The sequence below is a fragment of the Leishmania martiniquensis genome, chromosome 7 (genome assembly GCF_017916325.1).
Source record: "Leishmania martiniquensis isolate LSCM1 chromosome 7, whole genome shotgun sequence".
Classification (NCBI taxonomy): Eukaryota; Euglenozoa; class Kinetoplastea; order Trypanosomatida; family Trypanosomatidae; genus Leishmania; species Leishmania martiniquensis.
This window is the reverse complement of record NC_090142.1, coordinates 341388-365427: the sequence shown is the minus strand read 5'-3', so window position 1 is coordinate 365427 and position 24040 is coordinate 341388. Positions and strand designations below refer to the sequence as shown.

General features: G+C 63.7%; 4 protein-coding genes across 4 annotated transcripts; all 4 read right to left on the bottom strand.

Annotated features, from left to right (window-relative positions):
- Positions 1 to 1814: 1814 nt before the first annotated feature.
- LSCM1_07339 (uncharacterized protein) lies at positions 1815 to 5750 on the bottom strand (the record flags this gene model as incomplete). The annotated part of the gene is made up of 1 exon (XM_067324714.1): positions 1815 to 5750. One exon carries the CDS (start codon positions 5748 to 5750, stop codon positions 1815 to 1817), a length of 3936 nt encoding a protein of 1311 aa, XP_067181071.1.
- A 1568-nt stretch (positions 5751 to 7318) lies between these two features.
- Positions 7319 to 8584, bottom strand: LSCM1_07338 (uncharacterized protein; the record flags this gene model as incomplete). Its single annotated transcript, XM_067324713.1, has 1 exon — positions 7319 to 8584. One exon carries the CDS (start codon positions 8582 to 8584, stop codon positions 7319 to 7321), a length of 1266 nt encoding a protein of 421 aa, XP_067181070.1.
- A 1690-nt stretch (positions 8585 to 10274) lies between these two features.
- On the bottom strand, positions 10275 to 10736 carry LSCM1_07337 (uncharacterized protein; the record flags this gene model as incomplete). The annotated part of the gene is made up of 1 exon (XM_067324712.1): positions 10275 to 10736. The coding sequence occupies one exon, from the start codon at positions 10734 to 10736 to the stop codon at positions 10275 to 10277; it is 462 nt and encodes a 153-aa protein (XP_067181069.1).
- A 1050-nt stretch (positions 10737 to 11786) lies between these two features.
- Positions 11787 to 23552, bottom strand: LSCM1_07336 (uncharacterized protein; the record flags this gene model as incomplete). The annotated part of the gene is made up of 1 exon (XM_067324711.1): positions 11787 to 23552. One exon carries the CDS (start codon positions 23550 to 23552, stop codon positions 11787 to 11789), a length of 11766 nt encoding a protein of 3921 aa, XP_067181068.1.
- Positions 23553 to 24040: the final 488 nt, after the last annotated feature.

Sequence of the window (24040 nt, the reverse complement as noted above, 5' to 3'; positions counted from 1 at the left end):
CTGAATGCTGCACGTGGTACCGACCAAAGAGGAGAAGAAATGGGGCGAGGGGGGGTACTGAAGGACGCGAAGGATGGCCAGTCGGGGTACGACGGCAGCGGCAGGGGCAGAGACGCGAGGGGGAGGGAAGAGAGGCAGGCAGAAGCGCAGCTGAACGAGTTAGTCGGGGACTGATTGATCATTCATGAGCGCACGGACGTGCCACTGTCGCCGTTGGCTGCTGTCCTTCGCAAGCATGCAGTGCCAAGGAGCGCCTACAGGCATCAGACGCGACGAGATGTCAGCCGCCGCAAAAGCAGTTTGATGTCTCCAGCGGTTAGAGCGTGTGCTATAGACGGGCTCGCAGAGAGGAAAGAGGGAGGAGGGCGGGGGCAGGCAAGAGACGAACAAAAAAGGAGGGCTGCGTGTAACCCACCCATCCTCTCTCCCTCTGATCGCCCGTGATGCTGAGGAATGACAGTGAGCCGCATGAGAGTGAGGGGCAGAGGAAAATGGGGTCCACTTCTCATGCCCCCATAACTGCCCCGGTTCCTGCTTGTTTCGCATTGGGCATGTGCAGTGCGCGTGTGTGGGTGTGGGTGCGCAGAGCATCAGGTGTACTATAAATTTTTTTCTTCGGTGTGCGCTCGCAACAACAGCAACTGGAAAAAAAAAGGAAGGCGAAGAGGGAAACGTAAAACACTTCGAAATCAGTAAGAACCGTTGCGCATTATCGCCCAGAGATGCACGCGTGCCAACACAAACATACACACACACAATTAAACAGCACACGCGCTCATAGCGTGGAGGAGAGAGGAGGGAGAAAAAAGGGAAGTAAAGGAGAGGGAGGGGGGCACGCGCGAGGCGGGAAAACCTGCGCAAGACCGTGACGACAAACATTCAGGCACACAACGCAGAGAGAGCGCACGCGCGTACCCGAGCAAGATACGCGAAAACAAGACAGAAGGGAGAGAGGGGGCACGAGACAGCCAGCAGGGCACAGAAGCAAGTAAGGCGCGCGCACAGATACATGCACACAAACACGCGAGAGCAGAACTGCACACCGTCAGACAGACAGGAAGAGAGGCCGGCAGAGGGAGGAGGGGAGGCGCACGCCCCTACATGTAATGGGCACACACAAGAAAAAAACAGAAGAGAGAGAAGTCATAGAGCGAGACGACCGACAGACAGACGCACGTACACACAGAAAGGGAGGGGAAAGGGGGCTACAAGCCGTCTAAGACCTCCGTGTGTGTATGTATGTATGTGTGTGTGTGTGTGCGTCTCGGTTGCCGCTGCTTCAGAGGCGAGGGTGCAGGAGGACGAGAATGAGGAAGCGAGGGAGGCGTAGATGAATCGCCACAGCTGACATTCCGTCCTCTGCGATGTGTTTGCTGGCGCCTGCGCTGCTGCGGTGACCGCCCGCTATCACGGCCGACACTTCCACCCCCTTTACTCTTCTCTTTCCGTTGAAAGCGACGCCAGCAGATGCGCTCGGCCACAGGGATGACTCGTCTTCTCGGAGAGAGTGGGAGGTGGGATCGACGAAGAGGGTGATGCCGATGGCATGGTGCATGAGTGGTCCGCGCCTCCTCGCTCGCTTGCTCCCATGGAGGCGTACCACTACGACATGGGCACGTTGCGCATTCCGTGGAGGGGGGGGCGAGGAAGCGTCACCGCTTCTTCTCGTGCATCTCCTTTCGCTTCTTCCACCGCTTTAGAAAAAAAACGATCCCAATGCGCTCCCAGATGGCACGCGACGCCGCTTTCCGCCTTCGCTCAGTGGCGGCGAAGAACAGCGTGGGCGTCGAGTAACCTTCTTTGCCCGTCGCCCCTCAGGCAAGCGCAATGTTCGTGGGCGACGTCACCAGCGAGTCCTTCCCTCGTGGCAGGTGATGGTCTGCCTCAGACGCATCCAGCTTCAACTCGTCGAGGCTAGCGATCCCCTTCGAGTCATACGTGCAGCGCCAAATCGTGCGATGCGGCACCACGACGTCGATGCTGCTCTCCGCCGAGGTGCTGCCGAAGTACGCAAGGAGGCAGCGCAGGACTGCCTGGTGAGCCACGACGACGACGACCTTGTCGGCATTCTCAAGCTCCATGATGACAGGCTCCAGTCGAACGACAAGGTCCTGGTAGCTTTCACCCTCAGGATACCGAAAGCTGTACTTGTTGCGCTTGCGGAAGTATTCAATGAGCGGGTACTGCTGCCTCACCTCGGCGTACGTCATGTCCTCGCATATGCCGGCGTGAATATCGTTCAGGCTGCTCCAACGCAGCGTGCGGATGCCCAGCAGGCGCTCGCTGAGTTCGGTCGTCTGGATGGCGCGTTGCAGCTGACTGGTCCACATTTCAAGCGTATTCGCCGTGCTTGAAGGAGACGCGGCAGCCGCCGAGCTGCTTTCGGCGTCACCGCCGTTCGCTTCAGAATGAGGGAGCTGCTGCCTGTGCTGGTGAGTGCGCTGCAAGTGGTCCACGTGTTCGAGGTGGCGCTTCAGCGAGCCAAGGAACTCAAGCAGCGCCACAGCGTCCTGCACGCCCTGCCCTGTGAGCAACGGGTTGCCGCCGATGCGGTTCTCCGCGTTATAGGAGCTCTCGCCGTGACGCACGAAGTAGATGGGGTGCTGCATCTTCACCTGCGACAGGTTCATGACATACGAAATGATGCGACTGGCCAGGTAACCCGAGATGCCGTGTGCCTCAATCGTGTTCGCGTTTATGATCTTCACGTAGCTGCGCGGCAGCATTGATTGCTGGAGCTGCTGCCGTGAGTGGGACATTGTAGTGGGCAGAGAGGGGAGAGCCGCGCCCCTCTCCGCCCCTGTCTGGGCACTGTGGGCATGGTCGCTGTCGGCACTGGTCTCTACCACGGGGGCCGCGTCCGCGGCAGACGAAGTCGACGGCTGGCGCACGCCCTTCTTCGTCTTCGGCGCGCCCTTCAGCGTCTCGTACGCGCTTTCCAAAAACCGCAGCCGTTCGCGGAAGTCGTCGGCGGCCGACGTGGGGTCAATGTCGCTGAGTGGGTACTCCGCGGGGTCTCGAATTTTATACTCCACAAAGTCCAGCGGGTCCTCCACGGCGTCGCGGATGACTTCGATGTAAAACAATTGAGACGCCAGCGGGCGGAACAGCTGCTCCGCCTCCTGCCGCAACTCCTCCGTGATGAAGTCATCGTTCACCACAACCACCTCGCCCCCGTATTGGAAATAGAGACGACAGTCGTTAGCAAAGCTCTGCAGCACGTAGCGGTACAGGCGCCGCGCGACGCTCGTGGGCTGCTCGATGAGCGCCCTGAAGTGCCGGGCGCGCAGCACCTCCGGCAACTTCGGGGAGTCGTCGGCGCCGCCAGTTGTGCCTGGAGCCACCTCTGCGCAAGCCTCGAGGCTCGGCATGCCGCCGACGCTCATTAACTCTGCTGGCGTGGCGGTGGTCGGTGAGTGCTGCGTGGCCGAGCCGCGCGAGCTATTCGCGATGGCGTCGCCTGTCAGATGAGCGGGAAGGCGCTTCCCCGGCAGGAAAGAAGCGCAGGCCGCAGTGGCCGCGGGTATCGGGGCGCCGTCCTCGAGCGAGCCGGCCGTGTGCGCCTGCATTGACGGGCACACAGTCGACGCGCTGAAGTCTCGGCAGACAATAGAGGTGCTCGCCGGCGACAGCGGCGCCGACGCGACGCCCCCGTCGGAAAGGCTGCAGCTGCAGCTGTGGCCTGCTGTGGCAGCGGCACTCGTGATAGTAGTTGTCGCCGCAGTCGGCCTGGCTGCAATGGGCTTTAGGGTCGAGGCCGCCGCGGACCCGCCGTTCATGTTCGCAGGCACAGCGCGCCGTATGGAAGCGCTTAGTGACCCCGTCACCAAATCGGGCGTGGCCCGCGTCGCATGGTGCGGCGTCGAGCGGATGTCCGCAAGGCAGCTCGAGGAAGTGGAATCGGACCACGCCGGCGCTTCCATCGCTGCAGTGTGCGAAGAGGCTTTGGTGGCGCCCCCGCCAGGCGCCCCTGCTGACCTCAGAATCTCATGAGACGCTCCTCGCCCGCCGCTTGGTGCCTCGTCCGTCACGTTCGTTTCGCCAGCGAACGCGCCCGCCTCCTCATCCGGTGCTCCGGTACTTGCGCTGCAGTCCACCAGTTCCGGGTGCGTCGCCTCCCAGTCTAGTAGCACACGGCGCCACGCGACCTGAATGTTCTGCACCTTAGCGCGGCTTCCGTGCCAGCCCAGCAGCCGGCAGATCTTCTGCGCCAAGAAGGTCTTACCCCGAGCGGGCAGGCCCATCATGAAGATGACCAGCGTCTTTGAGCCATCCTCGATGGCCGTGTTGAAGTAAGCCGGCCCCTGTTGCGACGTTGGGATCGTATACATGGAGAGCCGGCTCATCTGCTCGAAAGGCATGTCGTTCGCAGTGCCTGAAGAGGAAACGCGCGGCGACTTCGCGCCGCCGGCCGATGGTGAGTCATTCAGGTCGGAAGGGGACTTCGTCGGCGACGCCGCTGTCGTGGCCGCGTTTGGTGCAGAGCTCGCTTCCGCCGTGCCTCTCTCAGCGCTGTACGTGCTTCCCCTGGTGTTCAAGAGCCCAACGAGGCGGGGAGCAGTGCTCGAGGACGCGTCCGAGGGCGCCATCGATGGTGGTACTCTCAAGGGCACCTTCCCACTGCTGGGGGAAGCACCGCCGGACGTATCACCCCGCGAGGGCGTCGATGTGGTCCGCACTCCCTTGAGCGCTGTGCAGGAGTGCGCCGCGGCTGCATCGTTTGCCTCGTCTTGCATCACTACGTGGCGGCCAGCGGTTGTGGTCGGCTGCTGATATCCGTTGCCGTGTACACTCAGCGCATGCAGCTCCTCGAAATTCTCTGCCTTGCGCCACACCCACTTGTGGTATGGGCGCGGCCGACGTCCAATGATGCGCTCCACGATGGTCTCTTGATTGACGCACGGCAGCGCCTGGGAAGATAACGTGTGAAGCCCCGAGTGAATGGCACGAGCCGATGCCTCAACTACTGCCAAGCTTGTCTCTGAGCTGCGGTGTCCCGTTCGGTTGTCGTAGTTGCGGGTGTTGTGACTGCCAATGTCGCTCGAAACGAAGAGCGAGGCGCCACGGTCGCTCACGTCGCTGGTGCCGGAGTCCTGGTTCAGGAGCAACTCTCGGGATGAAGTGCGCGCGTGTCGGTTACTAGTTGACGGAACAGTCGTGATAGCGGTGTCTGTGGCTGTCGCCGCTTTCCTTGTCCCTGCCAGGTGGCTACCGTGCGTGTCGTGATGGGCGCGGCGACATTGGTGATGGTCATGCCGCACCTGGTGCGCGCAGGGAAGACGGCCCCCGGCTGCGACGGTGTCCGCGCCTGAATCGGTGGAGGAGCAGTGATGCCGCTGTGGGCTACAGCAACGCGACCCGCTATGTCGCATCATCGCGGCGGTGGTAGCACCGACATCAGGCGACTCCTCGCTGGCCTGAGAAAAAGAGGAGTGGAGAGGCGGCTCCACATCGACAGCGGACCGCGCGGTGGGGCAGGTGGCGCCTTGAGGCACTGCCGCGTTCCTATGGCTCGTCGCCGAGAAAGAAGCCGGCGTGGCCGACACCGAGGCAGTGAGGGAGCAGAAGGGCCAAACAGGTTCACCGGACCGCTCGCCGCTGGCACTGCTGTGGGGCGGGGCAATGGCGCTACCGCTGCTGCGTTGCGCATTTACGTGGTGGGTTACCGGTGTCCTTACATCCTTCCTCAAAGCTGCAGCATCGGCACCAGGTGGTGGTGGTGGTGAAGTCACCACCGTGTGGGGGTCCATAAGGTCGAGGCCCCTCAATGCCTGCTGAGGAGAATGGGTTAGGGCGGTCTTGTTGATCAGCGGCTACACCGATAGTGTATGTATGTGCTGTTGTTTATGTCTTCCGTATGTCGAAGGGAGAGGGGGCGGAAGTGGAGCCGAGAGACCGGTTCAGCGGCACGGACTGAGAAGCGAAGGACGATGCAGTCACGCGCGCCACGTGAAGAAACGGAGACGCAACATCCACAGACGAGAAACCTCGGCACACAAAGCCACACACGCACGAAGAAGCAAAAAGGTCGGCAAGGGCGGCGGCGGCACCCAAGAGAGATGTCGAAGTTGCGCGAGCCGTGCGATGGTGATCGTGACGCAGAGGGGAGAGAGGGGGCACACACACGCACACACACACAAACAGAGAGAGCGAGCGAGTGAGAGTGCGTTGTTGTTGTTGTTGCTTGCTCCACGAAGCGAAGAAAGTGAAAGAGGGAAAGGCGTCTCGATCGGAATGCGTTTCTGTGGCTAAACGGACCAGTGGAGGAGGCGCGCGCCTTTGATATGCCGTTGATTTGGGTGCGTAATCGAAGAGAGGGGGAGAGGGGGGAGGAGAGGGGGGAGGAGGACTGTTGTGTGCGTGAAACGTAAAGAAGGGAAGAGGGAGGATAGAGAGAGGGAGGAAGACCAATAATGAGGAGCGGGTGTGACGAGGGGCCAGGGGCGCGGCGGCGGTTGGAGGTGTGCAGATGAATCGTCTGTCGGCCTGAAACGGCGTGCAGGCAAGGACAGAGGGAGGGGGAGGGGGGGTGCAACAACAGCGCCGCATGCACACTTCATCTGTCACTACGGGCACTGCTCTCACCCAAGCGCGGCGTCTTTTGGAAGATGCCCGTAACAGCAAAGGTCTCTGACCGTCTTCCGCTTACGATACGGCGTAGACAGGGCGCTGCACTTCCGCGAATTTTGCGGCTGTTCTCACCGTATGCTCTCATGTCAATGGCGAGTGTGTGTGTGTGTGTGTGCGGGGGGAGGGGGGTAAGGGGGTAACGCAGTTCAATGGCGTCAAGCGTCACAGTTGCACGGATGAATGGCGCGCGTGTGTTTTTTTTTTGGGGGTGCGAATGAAGATCACAGGCACGGATAGCGGACTTTGCGGCCGAGGAAAAGGTCAGCGAGCAAAAAAGCGCCACTTCTTGCGAGGCAGACGCAGAGGAAGCCAAGCGGCAGAAATCCGTGCGTGTGCAGCGGTGTGCCTCCGCGTCCCACCACCTCTGGGACAAGAGGGGATAGGAAATCAGTTGCCACGCAGCACACCTCGTCTCCTCACGCACTTCCGCTTGAGCCCGCCCGGTTCCTCTCGCAAGCTACGTGAGGTCTGTTCACTGGCATGTCCACACACAGTCGCAGGCGATCCCACACGTCCACCCCAACCACCCCGCGAGCCGCTGCCACCGATAAGTCCTGCCTGTCGTTGCGCTGGCCGCATCTTCTTTCCACGACTCCCTTTCGCTGCAGGATCGACTCGTGTCTAGCACGCACACAGGAGGCAACGGTGTCTCGCAGTTTGTCCCGCACCCTCTCCTTTCTCCGACTACTCACGCGCCGCCTCGCCCCTCGTCACGCCGACAAATCGCCTCGTCATTCTGCATGCGCTTACGATGCCATCGAGCCATCGCCGCCGCCATCGCCATCGCAGCTGAGAGAGAAGCCAGCAAGAGGAACAGCAGGAGTGGCCGCCGCACGGCACGGTCGACGATCGCCTTTTCCTGTGCGCGATATTTCATCAGGATATACTGGCGCAGGTGCGGGTTGGCTTTGATCTCCGGCTCGACGCGCGCCGCACTGCGCGGGTTGTCGTAGGAGCTGCCATCCATCCCCGCAAATTCTGGCCGGCTACGGTAGAGGTCGCCCAGCTCTCCGAGGCGGGCTGCGGTGTCACGGAAGAAGTGTAACCTGAATGTGTGGGGGTGGCGCGAGCGGCTGCCGTCGCACTGCTGACGCCCATCACCGGCGTCACCCCCGTTCGACGACGCGGACCCGCGACTGCACGCGGTGCCAGCGCCGGCGCCCTTGTCGCTCTCGAAGACCCTCCATGGCGGCAGGTCGTCGCGTAGGCCTCGCCGGCGCATCTGGAGAAGACGGGCCTGAAATTCGTTCAGACGTGCGATGCGGCGCCGGCCCTCCTCCGTGCGGCTGTCAAAGAGGTCCTCGCCGGCGTCACCGCTGCGGTGACGCCGGCGACTCCAGTCACCTTGGTAGACGCGCTGAACCTTCGCGTACTCTTCCTCTGTAAACGCGAAGTGGCCATCGCGCAGGCCACGAGACCTGCCGTCCTCACCGCCTCTACTCCGCCCCTGACCACGAAGAATGTGCTGCCGCACCTCGTAGGGTATTCTTCGAAGTAGACGGTACGCCTCTGTGCCAAGGCGCATGCGCTCCGCCGCGTGTGCCTTGCTGCTACCCTCACCGCCAGAGTTGCCTGAGGTCGACTGCGCTACCGCCGATGCAGCACTCGTGTCAGGGTGATGCTGTATAGCAAAGGCTTGAAAGGCCCGCTTCACTTCCAAATCGGTACTGTCCTCGCTAAGACCCAGCGTCTGCAGAGCATCGAGGAGCTCGCTGGCAGTGACGCATGGCTGCTGCTGGTGCTGCAAGCTGCCACTACTCACACAGCGATGCGAGCACCCTGCAGCAGCCATAGTGCGGCTGACCGCGTGGGTACGCATGGCCACAGCGCCGCCGCAGACCCGAACGCTGAACATCAGCGTCGCAGCCTTGTGTGGAGCTCTCCGCCCATGGACACACCGCAAAGCGTCACGTTGGCGCAACCGTAGCGCACGCCCGCGGACCTGAGGCAGCATACGCTGGTGTCTTTTTTTTTGTTGTGTGTGAAGCCCGCGCGCGCCCTTCGTTCTGCGCTTGCATGCGCGTGTGTATGGGTGGGGTGAAGGGGAGAAGGGGGGAAGTTTTCAGATGCTCATCATTTTCCTGCGGATATCCTCCGTGCGCCTTCTCCCTGCTTTGTCAATGGGGCGCGCCCCGTTTTTTTTTTTGCGGTCGTTAAGGCCACCATTCAGGGCGCGGTGGCCCGTCGACCGGAGAAGACGCTGAGAGAGAGAGAGGGGGGAGGGGGCGTGGATGCTGCTGCCCGCATCGACGCCACAGAAACGGAAGCGAAAAAAAAAGGGCAGCAGGCACAGAGCTGGTGAGTGACTCCTTGCACCCACAGCCATTATCACGGAGCATGTGTGTTTTTTTGTGGTGATTCGAGTTGAAATAGAGCCGGATGCTTGCCGAGGAGGAGGGGGAAGAGGCCGTCGCGCACTGACAGAGAGAGAGATGGCTCGCGCTCCCAACGACCGACGCCTTCCTTCGGTCCACTTCGTTCATAAGGCCCCCCCCGCTTCTTCCTCCCCCTCCCCCTTTCCGTGCCAGTATGGCAGCACACCTGCCCACTTTCCACCGCAGCTGTGGCCCTCCTCTTTACAAGGCTCCTCCCATCCCCTCTGCCCCCCTCTCTCTCCGCCACCTGCGCACACGTCCCCTCAAAAACAAAAACAAATCGGTATGCACGGAGATAACCAAACTGCGGTGAGGCGCAGACATCCACCATCAAGCATGCGCGCACCGACACCCGACAGCGGCGGTGGCACCCACGAAACTTGTCATCGGCACGATTTAAAATATGAGCAGCGTATAAAAGCACACACACACACGCCATCTCTCTGCATGCGCGTGTGTGTGTGTGTGTGCGAATGGAAAGGAGGAGAGAGGGGTTGGGGGGAGGGGGAGGGGGGTGAATGAAAGCAACAGCAGCACGTAAAGAAGAGACACTCGGCTGGTCCGTCACTCCCCTTGACACGGGGAGGAGCTCTTACGATGCTCTTCGGGCATCCTCAACACATATATACATATATGCACACACACATATATATATATGTATATATATTTATATTTATATATGTATATGTGTGTGTACATATATGTATATATATATATACGACGGTATTGAAAAGCAGAAGCGCTCGGTCGTAGGCAATGGTATTGACAGAGGAGAGGAGGGGGGGCGGACCGTTGTATCTTCGATGGCGAGGCCGCAGGCAGGAGGAAGAGTGAAAGTAAGGGCAGGGGTAATGCACAGCCGCGCCGCTTCAAGCGCAGCTATGATCGACGCGTAACGGCAGCGAGTGAGCTGGGCGCCAATCGTGGGGAGTGAGGAGGGGGGGACTGAGCGTGGAAGGGCGTGCCAGGCACTCCTTGTAGAATCCTAACCGCAGAGACAGAGGAGGAGGGGGGGGCGTATCGGTCTCGACGAGTCTGATCGGCGCAACTACTGAAAGGAGTGAATGCAGCATAAATAGCGCAGCTACCTAACCGAGATGATGTGAGAGCGGTGGAGGGGAAGGGTCGCCAAGAGGCAGGAGCAGGGCTGCCTTTCATCGGCCTCGTTCTGTGCGGATCAACGCAGAGCACGAGACGGCATACAGCTCAAGCACGTATCGCGTTCGCCCCCCTTCTCGTCCCCGACTGCTGTGGACTTGTGCCGCTCTGTCAGTGGAAGCGGGTGTCGCAGTAGCAGTGCTCCTTTGTGCATTTGGGGCGATGCTTGCGTGGAGGATGCTGCTGCGAGCTCTGAAAGGCACTCCCGCACCCACCATGGCCGTGCATGCCCCCCGCACCGTTGCCGCCAGCACCGGCATCCTCGTGATCAGCGTCGCCGTCGCCGTCGCCGTCATCGCTGCTGCTGTCAGTGGAACTCGAGCTGCTTTCACTGCTACTCTCGCCGAAGACCTTCTTTTTGTGGAAGACACAGCAGCACTTGCTCACGCGCTGGTTCACAGGCTCACGCACGTCAGGGTTCCACGTGACACGCATATCTTGCTGCCGCTGTACCAGCGCTACCTCCTCCACGGCTGGAGCGGGGCGAAGGTGCAGCACAGCCGTGCGCGTCGGCAGAAGGCTCTCCGCCTGAGGCGCACGATGTGGCTGCTGGCGAACAGACAGTGCGTCCATGGTAGCTTCCAACGGACGCACTTGTGTGTGTGTGTGTGTGTCTAAGTGCACTGTGGAGTGGTAGGAGAGATGAGATGTAGAAGCGGCTTCTCTTGCGCGTTTCGCTATGCTGTCGGTGGCTGCTCGGCGGTACCGCCGGCGGAGTGACTGCGCACCGTGTCTTCTCAGGTGCGCCAAACAGAATTTTAAAAAAAGAGCGCTGTTCGCCCCAACGCTGACGAGTGTAAAAGAACGCGTGCGGCGACAGAGAGAGAGAGGTACTGCGTGGCGTCGGGAAGTGAAGGAGTGAAAAGAGGCCGCGGCAGCGGCAATGAACATGATTTCGTATCGCACGTCAGCCTCCATGCGCGAGGAGGACGGGTATCATAGCCCCCCCGCCATCCGCGGCTCATGAAGTTGCTGCTTAATGCGGAGGGCGACAAGCCTCTCCCACACCCACCAAGACCTGGTGATAGAGGGCCGGCCACTGGCCCACAAGCACCAAGACGCCCTGTTCGATGCAACTGCGGAGCAACAGCCGCGCGCACGCACTTCGGCGCGTATGTGAGTGGCAGTCACCGCGCCGTCGCATTGGAGTGCTCTCCTCAGCTGATGCCGTTCATTATGTTCGGGAGAGCTGACTCTCGGCGTGGGAATCACACCAACGCGAAGCACCTATAGAGGTAGAGAGGTCGCTGTAGGGCTAATAGACATCAACACGGTCCCTCCTCTGCCTCCTCCAACTCCCTCCCTCTCCGGTCGACACCTTCACGCACACGTACTTCTTCTTGGTGGGTACGCGAAGAAGTTTCCTCGTGGAAACGTCGCTGCTGAAGAGCCGCAAGCCGTCGGTGCACAACCCACCAAGAGGGCTGGATGGAGACGGCAGGCGGCTGGGGGAGAGGGGGGGGGGGCGAAGTGTGAGCAGAGCAGAGGAGAACAGAGGGCAGAGAAGAGTGTGTGCGGGGGGGGGGGGCAAACGAAAAGAGAGACGCGGCGCAGACAACCATACCTTCGCGAGTCTCCCTCTCTGCACAGTCATTCGAGCCCCCACACGCGCAAAAAAAAAAACTATTTGGTGGTGCCGACTCGGCTGAGAAGCGAGTAGTAGGCGAGGGCCTGCGTGGTTGCCGGCCTGCTGCCTCGACCCGCTCCCACACCAGCCCCCTCGAGTCCGCCAACAAAGGCAGCAGACGTTGCGAGCGGCGACGCTGTCACCGCGGCGGCAGCGGGTGATATGGCGGTGAGCAAGGCACTGCGGCCTTCAACGCCCTTCCCACCGGCCACACCCGCGGTCAGTGGTCGCTGGCAACGCAGGGCACCACCGCTGCTGCCGGTGCGTGACAGCTTTGCCCGACGCAAGGCAACCAGGTGCCGCGTGCGCTGTCGCACCTGCGGCGCTGGGTAGACGGAGCGGCTGCTCACAGCGCCGTTCGTCGGTGTACTTGCCATGACCAGTGACGAAGTGATGGACACGGTACGCGATATGAGCGACGCCGTTTCGGGCACGGCAGAGACGGCCGCGCGACCGCCATCAGCCACCCCGAGCGCGCCATGCACACTGAGCGAGCTGGCGCGCTGCCCGTCACTGGCGCTGACGCACCGGCGCACCGGCGGCGGCAAGGGCAAAGGCGACCGAGTGTGTCGTGGCAACAGCGTGGCGTCGACGTCGCACAGCGGCAGCAGATCCACCGCGGATGGCGACCGGGACAGCGGACAGCACTGCCTCCCTCTCACCCTGGGGGTCCCCATCTGTGTTGTATCACAGCTCTCATCAAGAGCCGCGCGCTCCGCGGCGCGGTAAGGTGAGCTGCCAGCACCACCAGCGTCGGTCACGTCGCCAGGCACCTCAGTGAGGAACACCATCGTCTTGAGAGCCGGGACACTCTCGGCGGGTACCATGCGAGGGCTGCCGCCGCCGCTCCTGGGAGAAGAGGCGGAGGAGTGCAGGTACGGTAGTGCGCTAGCCGAGGAAGACGGCAGCGCCACTTCGACAGCGGGCGCCACCGGTGCCGCGGCCGACGCGAATGGGCTGAGCAGCGGCCCGTAGGTCGGTGTTGCCCCACAGCGTGCACGGGACGCAGCGGGGTTTGGCAGCGAGGGCGCGAGTAATGACTGCGTGGACTGCAGCCATGTAAGCAGCGGCTCCTTGAAGGCTTGCCGCGCCTGTTCATCAAAGACGCTTTGAAGCCACGCTAGCCCACCACTGCGCCGGGAGCCTGCCGGCGGCGAGGCCAAATAGGCTTCCCCCCTCACAGCATTGCCTCGATGGCTATGGGACGGCGTTGGCGCCACCCTCGTGGGAGCGGGCCGGAAGCACAGTGACACGCTTCGTAAGCGAACGGCCGCGACAGCGCGGTGCGACAGTGCCGCTATGTGCGCCTCCAGACCGCGCCGCACCTGATGGTCAACCGCGGAGGACACCGCTGCGGCGCTGCAAAGTGCCCACCGCGCGGGGGGGCCCTCGCCGGCATCGGCACGGTCACGCCCCCGATGGCGGCACGCGGGTGTGAGCAACGCTGTCGCCGCCACAGGAGAGGCCTGCAGGCGCCCCCATGCACGGCTCAGCTCCTCGACCTCCCACTCCCACTCGACTTGCACCTCGGCCACCTGCAGAGCGTGGCACACTCGGTAATATTCCCCGTCCGCCGGTGCAGCGCTATCCGCCATGTCAGCATGTGCGGGCGATGGCGGCCGGCCACCAGCGGCGCCAGCCACGGCACCGGCGCCCACGCTCGTCTGCGCTGCAGGAGCGGCGCTCAGTGCCGAGTCCTCGGCGGCGGCGCCGCTCGGCAACGCCGGAGCCCCCTCCATCGCTCGGTGAAGCAGTAGACGCAGCGCCCCTGGAAAAGCTGCCGCCCCTAACGCGCCACGAGACGTGCTGCTCTGCAGCTGACCGGCGTCACCGCACCAGGCACGCACCAAAGACGATAGGCAGTAATCGTACACGGTTTCCAGCCGCGTGCAACGCAGGCGATCGGCGCTGCCGCGGCGGCAGCCGAGCAACGCCCGCACACCGCGAGAGCTGCCGCTTAGCGAGAGCTGGGAGGGGGGAGAGGTACCCACAGGAGCCATCGTTCGCATAGCCTGCGCCACGGCGGCGGTGAGCGCGTCTGGCGAGGCTTGGCAAGCGCTGGCCGATTTCTCGGTGGCGATCTCCTCGAACTCTTCGATAAGTTCGCGCCGCAGCCGCCGCATCGCTACCGTCACCGCCACGTCGTAGCAGCGGGGGTCGAACGCCTCCAGTGACACGAGGCTGCGCAACTGGAAGGGGAGAAAGCAGAGGTCTTCAAGGCTCAGCTGCCGGGCCCGCAGCTCCGCCGGAGACGCGATACCGAGGAGCAAGCACAGGAGAGGGCGCATAGACAGCAGCTCCACCTCCATCGACCCACCGGAGAAGGGCTGTGTTGACGTGCCGCTGTGCCGCTCTTCATGCGCGTTCATCGCCCTCTGCAGGTTGAAAGCGCTGGTGCCTGAAGCCGATAGCATGGGCTTCAGCTTTGTATCCTGGCCCCTCCCAGCCAGCGTATCCGCGTCCCCCTCCCTCTCTTCGTCGCTCTCCGTCTCCTCCGACCGCAGCTGGGCCAAGTGATGCTCCAGTAGCATCGCACGGATGCGGCGCTTCATGTGGGCCGTCCCCTCCTCCTCCGTGGCCCCGGTACCGTGCAAACTTCCCTTGAAGGCTTGTCGCTGCCGCTCCAGCAGCACGCGCTCATGAAGGTGGCAAAACTGGGCCCTGATCGACACAGCCAGTCGGTCCAGCGTCGCCACTAACGATGTTTTGGGGCAAAGGCTCTCCAACCGCGCGCACGCGTACGGCGTCCACAGGGTCACACTGCCGTCGGCGTGACCGACGCAGAGGTAGCCGTTACGTCGACACTGCAGAGCCGCGATGGAGTGCTGCTGAAGCGCCTGTCGCTCCACCTCAGTCAGCACCTGGCTCGGGTGCTTAAGAATGTCGGCGAGGTAGTCGGGCAACGCACCCTCAACGTAGGAGTCCCACTCCGGAAGCACAGCCCCCCCACGGCCACTTGCGCTGCACGCAGCTGCTGCTGCAGTGGCAGCCATCCGCCCTCGACGGTCTTGCTGCTCTCGCCGGGCTCGCTCGAGCATCGCAGGTGTCGTCAGCAAGCACAGCGGGGAGCGACTGGTGGTACACATTGCCTGCCTGGTGAAAAGGCACTCAACCCAGGCGTCCGTGATAGGATGCGGCGGAGTCTCGATGGGTGTGGTGAGCGCAGGTACCGAGACAGCGCTGGCGCTGGCGGCCGAGATTGCCGCGGGGGCTTCCGCGCCAAGGAATAGCTCCTTCTGCACCTCCTGCACGAGAGCCTCCGCGATCTGCTGCACCGTGGTCGCCTCCGAGGCCGTCGTGGCGGCGACGCCTCCTGAAGCAGCAGCAGCAGCAACAGCACTGGTGCCGCCAGCGGAGGCGTCGCGGTCGTCGGCTGACGTTGGCACCAGCGGCAGTGCCGTAAGCCCGCTACCGCTGCGGCCGCTTCTGCTGGAGGGAGTGCTCAAGCCGCTCTGAGTGCCCCTGAGGGCAGGGGAGAAAGGGTCCCGCTGCAGCTGGCGCCTATTCCATAGCGCCTCTGCGGCGCTCGCGTGGCGATGCTGACAGCGGCGGTGTTCGCTCAGCGCCGCGGCGGCCCACTCACGCAGCAGCTGCACTCCCTCTGCATCCAGCTCCAACTCGTCCGGGTCGGCGCGGCTCGGGTCGACGTCTGACGACAAGCGGAGACGGGCAGCACTCGTGGAGGCAGCCCCGGGGCTCTGGACCATGTCGCTTCGGGCCGTGTCGCCTCCACACCTGCGCGCCACGTACTCCTGCACGCTCCGCCCCTCGGGCGTGCACCACCACGGCCGCGTCTCACTTGGTGCCGCGGAGGCGCCTGAGCACGTCTTCTTCCTGGTGGTGCAAGCCGAGGCAACGGTCATCATGCGCGTCACAGCATCGTGCAGCACCGCCGCGGCGATGAGGGCCTCACCAGATGAGCACACGTCAACGGCCTGCGGCGGTGCCGCCGCGGACGTGTCGCTGGCACCGCCGCTGCGCTGGTTACCGCTAACGTCACGCCGTGCGGCGTGGAAGAGGTCTCGGTGGCTCCTGTACACGCCAACGAAACCGCCGAGCTCCTCTGGTGGTAGGCTCAGCCCTGTCGCGGTCGTTGACGGGCTGTCACTCGAGCCAATGTGGCGCTTGCGCCAACCTTGAAGGCACGTTTCTTTCACCTGCGCTGCCACCGTGGGCGGGACGTCGAAAACTACGCGCAGATAGTTCTGTACGAAGTTGCTGCTTCCCGCGCTGCACGGCCACGCTCCGGCACGCGCCGTCACGAGGGCGCGCTGCAGTTCTGCTGCATAGGTCGAGGCAGCCACGCCGTCCGCGCCCTGGAGAACCACCGGGGTCAGCTGAAACGCAGAGAGAAAGCGCCGCACGAGGTACGACACAACGAAGCCCTGAGACGTGCCGGCGTACACGGTGGCGTAGAGGGCATCGAATGTGAGAGCCGTCACGGTGCCCAGCGAGCGTCGCGACGCACACGTGTCGTCGATGGAGACGCTCCACACCAGCGTTGAGCTTGCTGCTGCGGAACTGATCCCCTGCTCTGCGCCTGTATCTGCTTCCACATTCGATGGCGGCAGCCATGGCGACGACGCGGTAGAGCCGCCATCCGTTGTACTGCACGCACCTTTCAGCGCTCGCTCCGCCGTGACGCTGAGGTTCGCCTTGGTTTCAGCGTGCGCTGCTGCATCCTTCGCGAACTCCTCAGCGAACTCGCCCAGTAGCGCAAGCAAGCTCGAGCCCTTCATGAGGTGAAAGGAAAGCAGGCGCTGCCGATCCGCCAGTACAAGGCAAGGATAGGCGCCGAGGAACGTTGCTGCCGTCACCTCGTCCGTCGTCATGAAGCAATGCACAACAACGCCGGCATAAGCGCGTCCGCGCCCGCTTGCCATCTGCCTCCCCCCACCACCACCACCGCTGACCTCGCCGCTCATCATGTCAGCGTTGTCCGGCGTCGTACACATCCGCGCACCGCCGCTATTCTCACTGTACGCCTGCACGTCCAGCACGCAAATTAGGCCGCTGACGTGGACGAGACAGACGAGGCCGAGTGGCGGGCTGGCAGTGGCGAGAAGCACCACGTCGGGCTCTATCTGGCGCGTGGATAGGGAAGCCATAACGGCGCGCACCGCATCCGCCGGTATTGCCGCAGGCAACGGCGGGGCGGCAGCAGCGGCGGGTACGGCCTCCGTCGCATTCGGCATGTTGAGCTGCACCACTGCGCCGCCGCCTCTACGTGTGACCCGCGAAAGAGGCCTGGCGCTGTCGCTAGTCCCTGCAGCGCAACGGCGATCCTCACTCGCCTCCGCGCCAGCGAGGCCGCCGTCGTCGCGGGCACCGGCGAGGAGAGGCTCCTGGAGCGCAACAGCAGAGAGGCATTCGACCAGCGCCGGCGATTTCTCCTGCGGAAAGGCGGCGACTGCCACGGTGGGGGGTGGGGCGGCGTTGGCGTGGCGGTTGCATGGCGCCAGCGCACGCTGCGCCTGCATTAGAGCACGGTTTATCAGCGTTCGGGACACGATCAGGCGCGCCGCGGTGCTGGAGTGGCCGAGCAATGTGAAGCAGCGGAGTAAACCATCCGCGTAGGCGACGAGCAGCTCTTGCGAGGCGTCGAGGTAGAGCATGTGCAGCGGCTCTCGGTGCACATTGCGACTCACGCGAGTGTCACCGTCGTTGGGCACGCCGGTGCCGTCGGTAGCACGGGTCGTGGATGCGAGAAGCTGCTGCAGAACAAGCGCAACCGCCTTTGCGTACGTGACCGGGGACATTCGCGCTGTCGCTGATGACGCTAGCGGTACAAGTGGGGTGGGTGAGCCACTGGTGCCACCGCCACCACCACCAACGCCACAGGTCGTACCCATGCCAGCGGGCATGCCACTGGCGGCGGCAGCAGCGCTCCCGCTGATCAGCAGGTCCGGTGACGACGGCATCTGCGGTAGTGCAGGCGCGGCGGCAATCAAGGTAAAGAGGTGTTGGTACTGTAGCGCCGCCTCAACCAAATCCTCTATAGATGGCGGGGTGGTGGTGAAGGTGTGCAGCAGGCGTCCTGAGTCACCACGGTGCAGCCGCACGTCGCCGTGCAGCAGCGCGTAGGCGATCCACTCACCACGAGGGCCAAGACAAGCGCACCGAATTTCGCTCAGTAGCAGGTTCTGATCACGCAGCGCGCTCGTCACCAGCCCATCTGCGCTATCGTCAGCACCGTCGCCGTGGCCTGCGGCAGCGCCCCCAGTGCCGCTGCTGCTGCCGAGGGCCGCCGCACTACTGTGAGGATGCTTCACCGCTGTAAGTAGCTGAGGTGAAGGCGTGGTGACATCCCCTGCCGCTTCCTTGCGCCGACCCAACGCAGTCGCTGCAGCGCTCCACCTGGCAGGGCGGCGGTACGAGTTGCACTGGCTGCTCGACAGACGCGCCGTCACCGCTCGCATGACGTCGTCGACCGAGGGCGGCAGCAGGCGCTGCGGCTCGCCCGTCGTCGTGGCAGAGGAGGATGCGACTTCCAGGGTAGCGAAGTCCGGAGTGCTGTGCGTGCGCTTGGAATAGGTCGGCCGAGGGCGCGCGGCACTTCGGCCACCCTTCGTTTCCAGTCGCTGCTGCTCTCTCGGCTTGGGGGACTGAGATTTGCCTCGCACGCTGCTGGTGAGCCGGTGGTCCCAAAGGTGACGGTATTCGGCGCTGTTTGCCCGGATGCCAAGTTCCATGGCGCCGCTGAGCAGTGACCACAGTCGACAGTCTGCACTGCTGAGACTGATAAGACGACGAGGGACGCGGCCCAGCCGCAAGCCCGTCGACGTGTCAACCAACAGCACCCGCAGCGGTTCAGTGTGCGCCCGCACGCTCGACTGGCCACTCAAGAAGAAGCAGTGGGCGGCGTTGTTGCTGCCCATGACAAAGAGCTGTCGATCGGCGTAGTTGTACGCGGCGCTGCGGCACGGCTGCAGGCGATACTCAGCCGCCTCGTAACCAGCTTCGATGCTGCTCTTTGTCGTCCGGAGAAGCGCAGATGGGGCGGTGGGAACACCGTAAGCCGATGGGCCTATACCAAAGCTATTAGTACCCCGGTGCACAGCGACGCCACCTCGGGGTACCCCCCCTGTCGGCCGCCCCGCTTCGCCGACGCCGTTGCCGCTGTTAGCGGCGTCGAGCGGCGCCCATGCGTAGAAGGAGGTGAGCGGATGCGTCTGCCGCAGCGACCACACCTTCACGTAGCTGCTGCTGTCGACTGTGATGAGCTGGTCGAGCTCCTTCACCACCATCATGGCGACGATGCTGCCGAGATGCGGCGCGGCGGCGTCGTACAACTCTAACCGCGGCAGCGTCGCTGAAGCCGCAGCAGACACGGGGGGTAAGTCACAGCCACCCGCCGTCCCAGTGACCTCCGGCGCACCCTGTGGCGCTAAGGAAGCTGCGGGGACTGCGGGGGGCACCTGAGTGGATGCCGCGTCGCCACGACCGCCATCCACCAGCGCTGGCGCCGTTGGCAGCACCGAGGTGTGGTAAAGGTACACCCTGTTCGTTGCCGTCTGCACGGCGAGCATGGAAAGAAACGGGATGGGCAGGGCGCACCGAACACCGCTGTCGCACACACGCATACGGTGCAGAACCTCGATGCGCACCAGCGGGCGGCCCATCTCGGCGACGGCGGACCCGACACCTGCAGCGCCGCCGCGCGGTGTTCGCGGCGTCCCGGTGCCCATGAGCCACGCAGGGGGGTAGGCCAGTCGCATTGTGAAGACATCTCCATCGAGCCCACTGGAGACCACCAAACCGCTGGTGGCCGCGGCCACGACGGAGGACACAAGTGTATTAGGCATGTGTACCTGTCGCGTGTCAACGACGAATGGGCCGATTTCGCTGTAGTACGTACGCTGCGCGAGGGCGCGGTAGCCTGTCCACGCGCTCTCGGAGTTGCCGATACGCTCGGATACGGGCTGCATGGCGCCGCTCGCGGCCCTCACCGCATTCAGCACTTCCATGTTGTCTCCCAGCTCGCCCATGCTGTCGCCATCTCCGCTGCCACTCGCCTCCCCCCCAACGGCGCTGCCGCCGTGGACGCCGGCGAGAGTCGCGAGGCGCGGGACGCGACTCAGTAGGGTGTAGAGGTCCACTAGAACAATTGTGCCCTTACGGGTGCCCAGCAACAGGTACTCCTGACGTTGCACGGAGATGCGGCCACGATGCGTCCGCCGGTGCGGCGGCGGCGAAGACGCGCCGGCAGAGGAGAAAACGCGGTCACTGGGCACCGCACCGTGGCGCCCATGACCTCTTCTCTCGCCGCACCCGCTATCCCCCACTCCGGCAGATGGAGCGGAGCTGCTGCTGTCACTGGAGCGTCGCTCTCGACGGCCGCCGGCAGCCCACTCCATGCTTGCCACCGCCTCCGTGCACCGCACGACACCTGCCTCCGGCAACGCTTGAAGAGCCCGGTTGGTTCCGTACAGCCGCAGCAGCATGTCGCTGCCTTGTGCCACAAACACCGGCCACGGCACGCACGGCGCGACATCCTCGACAGCCAAGATGCCTTCGAGGAAGACAGCCTTGGACGGCTGGTGTGCTCGCGCGCTTGTGAGCTCGCCCCCCTCCTCGCCCTCGCCAGCCTCTTCTCTTCCGGCCGCGCTGGCCCCCGTCGCCGAGGAGGTGCTCAGCTTCTGCAGCAGGTTCAGCGCCGTCAAATCTTGCAGCCGGCGGCCGTCCTCGTAGCGGACATACACTCGTGGGGGCCGCTGATTGTTGCGCCACGGCCGCTGTCGAAGTTCCTCGTCGTAGCCAGCAGCGCCAGTGGCCGAGGGGGCGTTGCGTGTGTCGCCCACCTTGTCGCTGCCGCCGCTGTCCAGATCGCCGCTGGAGCCTCGGATGAGCCGGCCAAAAGCGTCGCGGGGTTCCCCTTCGAGATCCTTGCTCAGTACCTCTATGGGCCGCACGAGAAAGCGCTGGTGAATGCTGCCCAGCTGCGTGCCGTCGCACACGGCGTAGTCGGTGGCCCCCTCCAGCATGACGAGTGAAGGGCTGTGTCGCACCTCGAAGACTTTGCCCGTGTACCCGAGCCGCACGAGCGTTGGGGCGAGCGGCTCAACCATGTACCGGTCGAATACCGAGGCGCTGGTGCGCGTCAGATTCGCCGCCCGCTCACGCACCTTGCGGTGATGATCCTGCACGTCTGCCTCCTCAATGAGGGCGTTGGTGAAGGCCTCCCACGTGATGTATCCCTTCTGATCCATGTCTATCGCCATGAAGAACCGCACGGCGACGTCTTCGCATTGGGCAAGGACACGGTGGACCTCAGCCACCAGAGTTGGGTGCTGGGCGAGCTGCTGGAGCCGCCGCCGATAGATTTGCCGCACCGCACGGGCGTACGGGTACCGTAGCAGCGATTCCCCGCAAAGGGCGCGCTTGCCGCCGGACCCCCGAACCGCCTCCGCCGCACTTCTGAACTCCTCTTCAAGGAGTGCCTCCTCCTCCTCAGGCATCAGATGTCCCCACGGAACGGGGCTCCACCGCCCCGCGACGTCTTGCCGCTGCGGCGGGCAGAGCAGCTCCCACAGGTGAAACATGTCCGTCGGCAGCAGCGGCACCTCTGTTGAGTCCGCACGGTCAGGGAAGCAGCGGTGCACGTCCGCCAGCTGCGTGGCATAGTCAATATACACGCGTTGCGCCTCCCGCCGCAGAGCAGGAGCCGCGCGCAGCGCGTACTCAGGTGTGCACTGCACTGCGTCTGGGAAGTAGAAAGGGTCGATGAGGGCGCGGCTGAACAATCCCGCTGGGAAGTATGCGGCGTAGTGCGCCACGAATAAGTAGCGGCCCACCACATACACAAAGACGGGGAGGGTGAGCTGCATCTGGGTGAGGTCGCCAGCGCGGTCGAGCAGCAGCGGCGGCGCCGAGAGCGTCGTCGCCAAGGCAGAAGGAGCGTCAGCCGCTGACGTCGACAGAAGCAGCGGCTGCGATGCAAGACCTTCTGACCCTGCCTTCTCCAGCCCCATCGCCTCTACAGCCGTGCGCGACGTTGCCTGGTGCGCCATCATGTCACGCTGCTCCGCTGTCACAGCCAAGCCGAGATCGTCGTAAAGGTCCACCTCCCACGCTGCCGTGTACAACACCGGCTCCCTCGCTGCCCTCGCTGGCGATCGAGAGTGCACTGGCGCGGCGCACCGTGCGGAACTGGGCGACAACGGTCGACGTGCTGGCGGCGGGATGAAGGCGTGAGTGCCAGGAGCCCGATTTACTTGGACCGGCGGCGAATCGCCAGAGGCAGGGTGGGTCGCGTTCTGCATGGCGGACACACAGCTTCGCTGCTTCATTGAAACGCTCCGCCAATAAGAAGGCTGCACCCCCGCATACAGAGAAGCAGCTGTCATGGCACTCGGCGAGGCACACGCGCCGTGTTGAAAAGCGCCATCACCGGTGCCGCCGCCGCCGCCGGTGAAGCCCTTAAGCTGCTGTTGTTGCACCCATGCCTCGTACCGGCGTCGCTGGGACTTCTGTAGACGCGGCTGAACGTGCTCAATGCGGTACCGCACAATCCACTCTCGGCGAGCGCGCTTCAAGTGCACTGCCGGGACGCCGATGGGTACCATTTCATTACCATAGAGAAACCCGTGCGCGGCGCGTAACGCCGCCCGTGCGGCCGCGTCGCGCGCCTGCGGGGAGCTGGCGATGGGGGCAGGATCACTTGCCACGTCAGGGCGGCCCAGAAGAGCGCCGCCCACCTTCTCGCCTTCTTCGGCGGCTGTGCTCTGGTCAGCAGGAACGTCCCCAGGCACAGCGCCGGCTGCTTGTTCGTCTGCCGCAAAGTTCCCCGCGCGCGGTCGCTCACGCTCATGCTTCAGCTCTGACCGCATCGAGGCCGCTACGAGTCGCTTGAATTCAGCAAGGTGACCTTTCACTGGGGTGACGGATGTGTGCGCGCAGAAAGACAGCTGCAGCGCATCCATGTCTGCAAGAGCCGTGAGGAGAATAGACGGCACCGGTGCATCGCTAGTAGGCAGAGTCACCGACTGGAATGTCGGATCGTGCACTGGCGCCACCGGCTCTGGCTGCCGTTGCGCATCGGTGGTGGTGAGTGGGACGACACGATGCGATGACTTCCAGGCAGGAGCGTCCACCTCCACTCCTGGTGCGGTGTCCGCCAGAGCGGAGGAGGTGGTGAAAATCGCACTTGAGAGCGGAGGGTCGAGAGGTGACACTGCCGGCAGTGCTGTTGGTATTGCTCTCATCGCTGCTGCCGCCGCAGGCCTCGGCCCTGCCTCAGCCGTGCTCCCCGCGCCCTCAGCAAGCAGGTCAAAGAACGGCGTGCTCAGGACCTTATCAAGCAGCGCCGCGTTTGTGGACCACTCACGGAAGAGCGAGGCTCCACCAAAGACGTTAGCGGAACGGCCATCGCCGTCCTCTTTGAGCGTCTTCTTTGTTGGTCGCGCGAGCGGCGACGGCGGCAGGGGCGCAGCAGAGGCCAAGGAGTGCAACGCAGAAGACGGCAAAGGCCTCGGCGGCAGCGCCACTGCTGCTGGCACCGCTGTCAAGGACGTCCTAGAAAGGTCTTGTGATCGCTTTTGGTTGCCTCCTTCGAAGGCGGTCGTCTCGTCGTGCGAGGGCAATGGCAGCGGAGCGAGACGCGACTTCAGCGCTGCCTCAGCGGGCGCTACAGGCCCCATCTGGGTCTCATGCGAGGTGCTTCCAAGACCTGAGGCTGCTGGGCGAGCAGACGCGATGGCCGCCGCGCCGGCAGCGGCTTGCAACGGCGAGACGGAGGTGGCAGCGGCGGCGGCAAAGGACATGGGCGCTCTTCCTTTGACGTCGGCTGCTTTCCTCGCGTTCGCAGCGGGCGCGTGACTGTTGGCGCCAGCGCCCTCCCGCACGCATCCACCGACTTGGGCCGTGCGTCCCGTTCGCCAAGGGAGCAGTACCGAAGATGAGGGCAAGCAGGAGAAGGGGCCAAAAAGACGTCGGGAGAAAGGCACAATGAGCCGCCGCTGCCGTCAAAGTAAAGAGCGGTGGGGGAGAGGAGGGGGGGCTCGATGGGATGGGGGCAGTGGAACGCCTACTTGTCTGTAAGCGCTGGTGGGAGTGCGTGTGCTTGTCTGTGTATGCGTGTGTGGCGGTGAGGGAGGAAGCAGTGGAAGATGCGCCTAGTGTACATGCAGAGACGCTTCGCTCACTCCACAGTTGGGCATGCACGCGCGTTGGCAGGCGACAGTGTTGGTCGTTGAGGTGGCTGCGCCAGTGTGAGGAATCAGCCGGAGGTGCATGGAAGGGATGAAGTGCA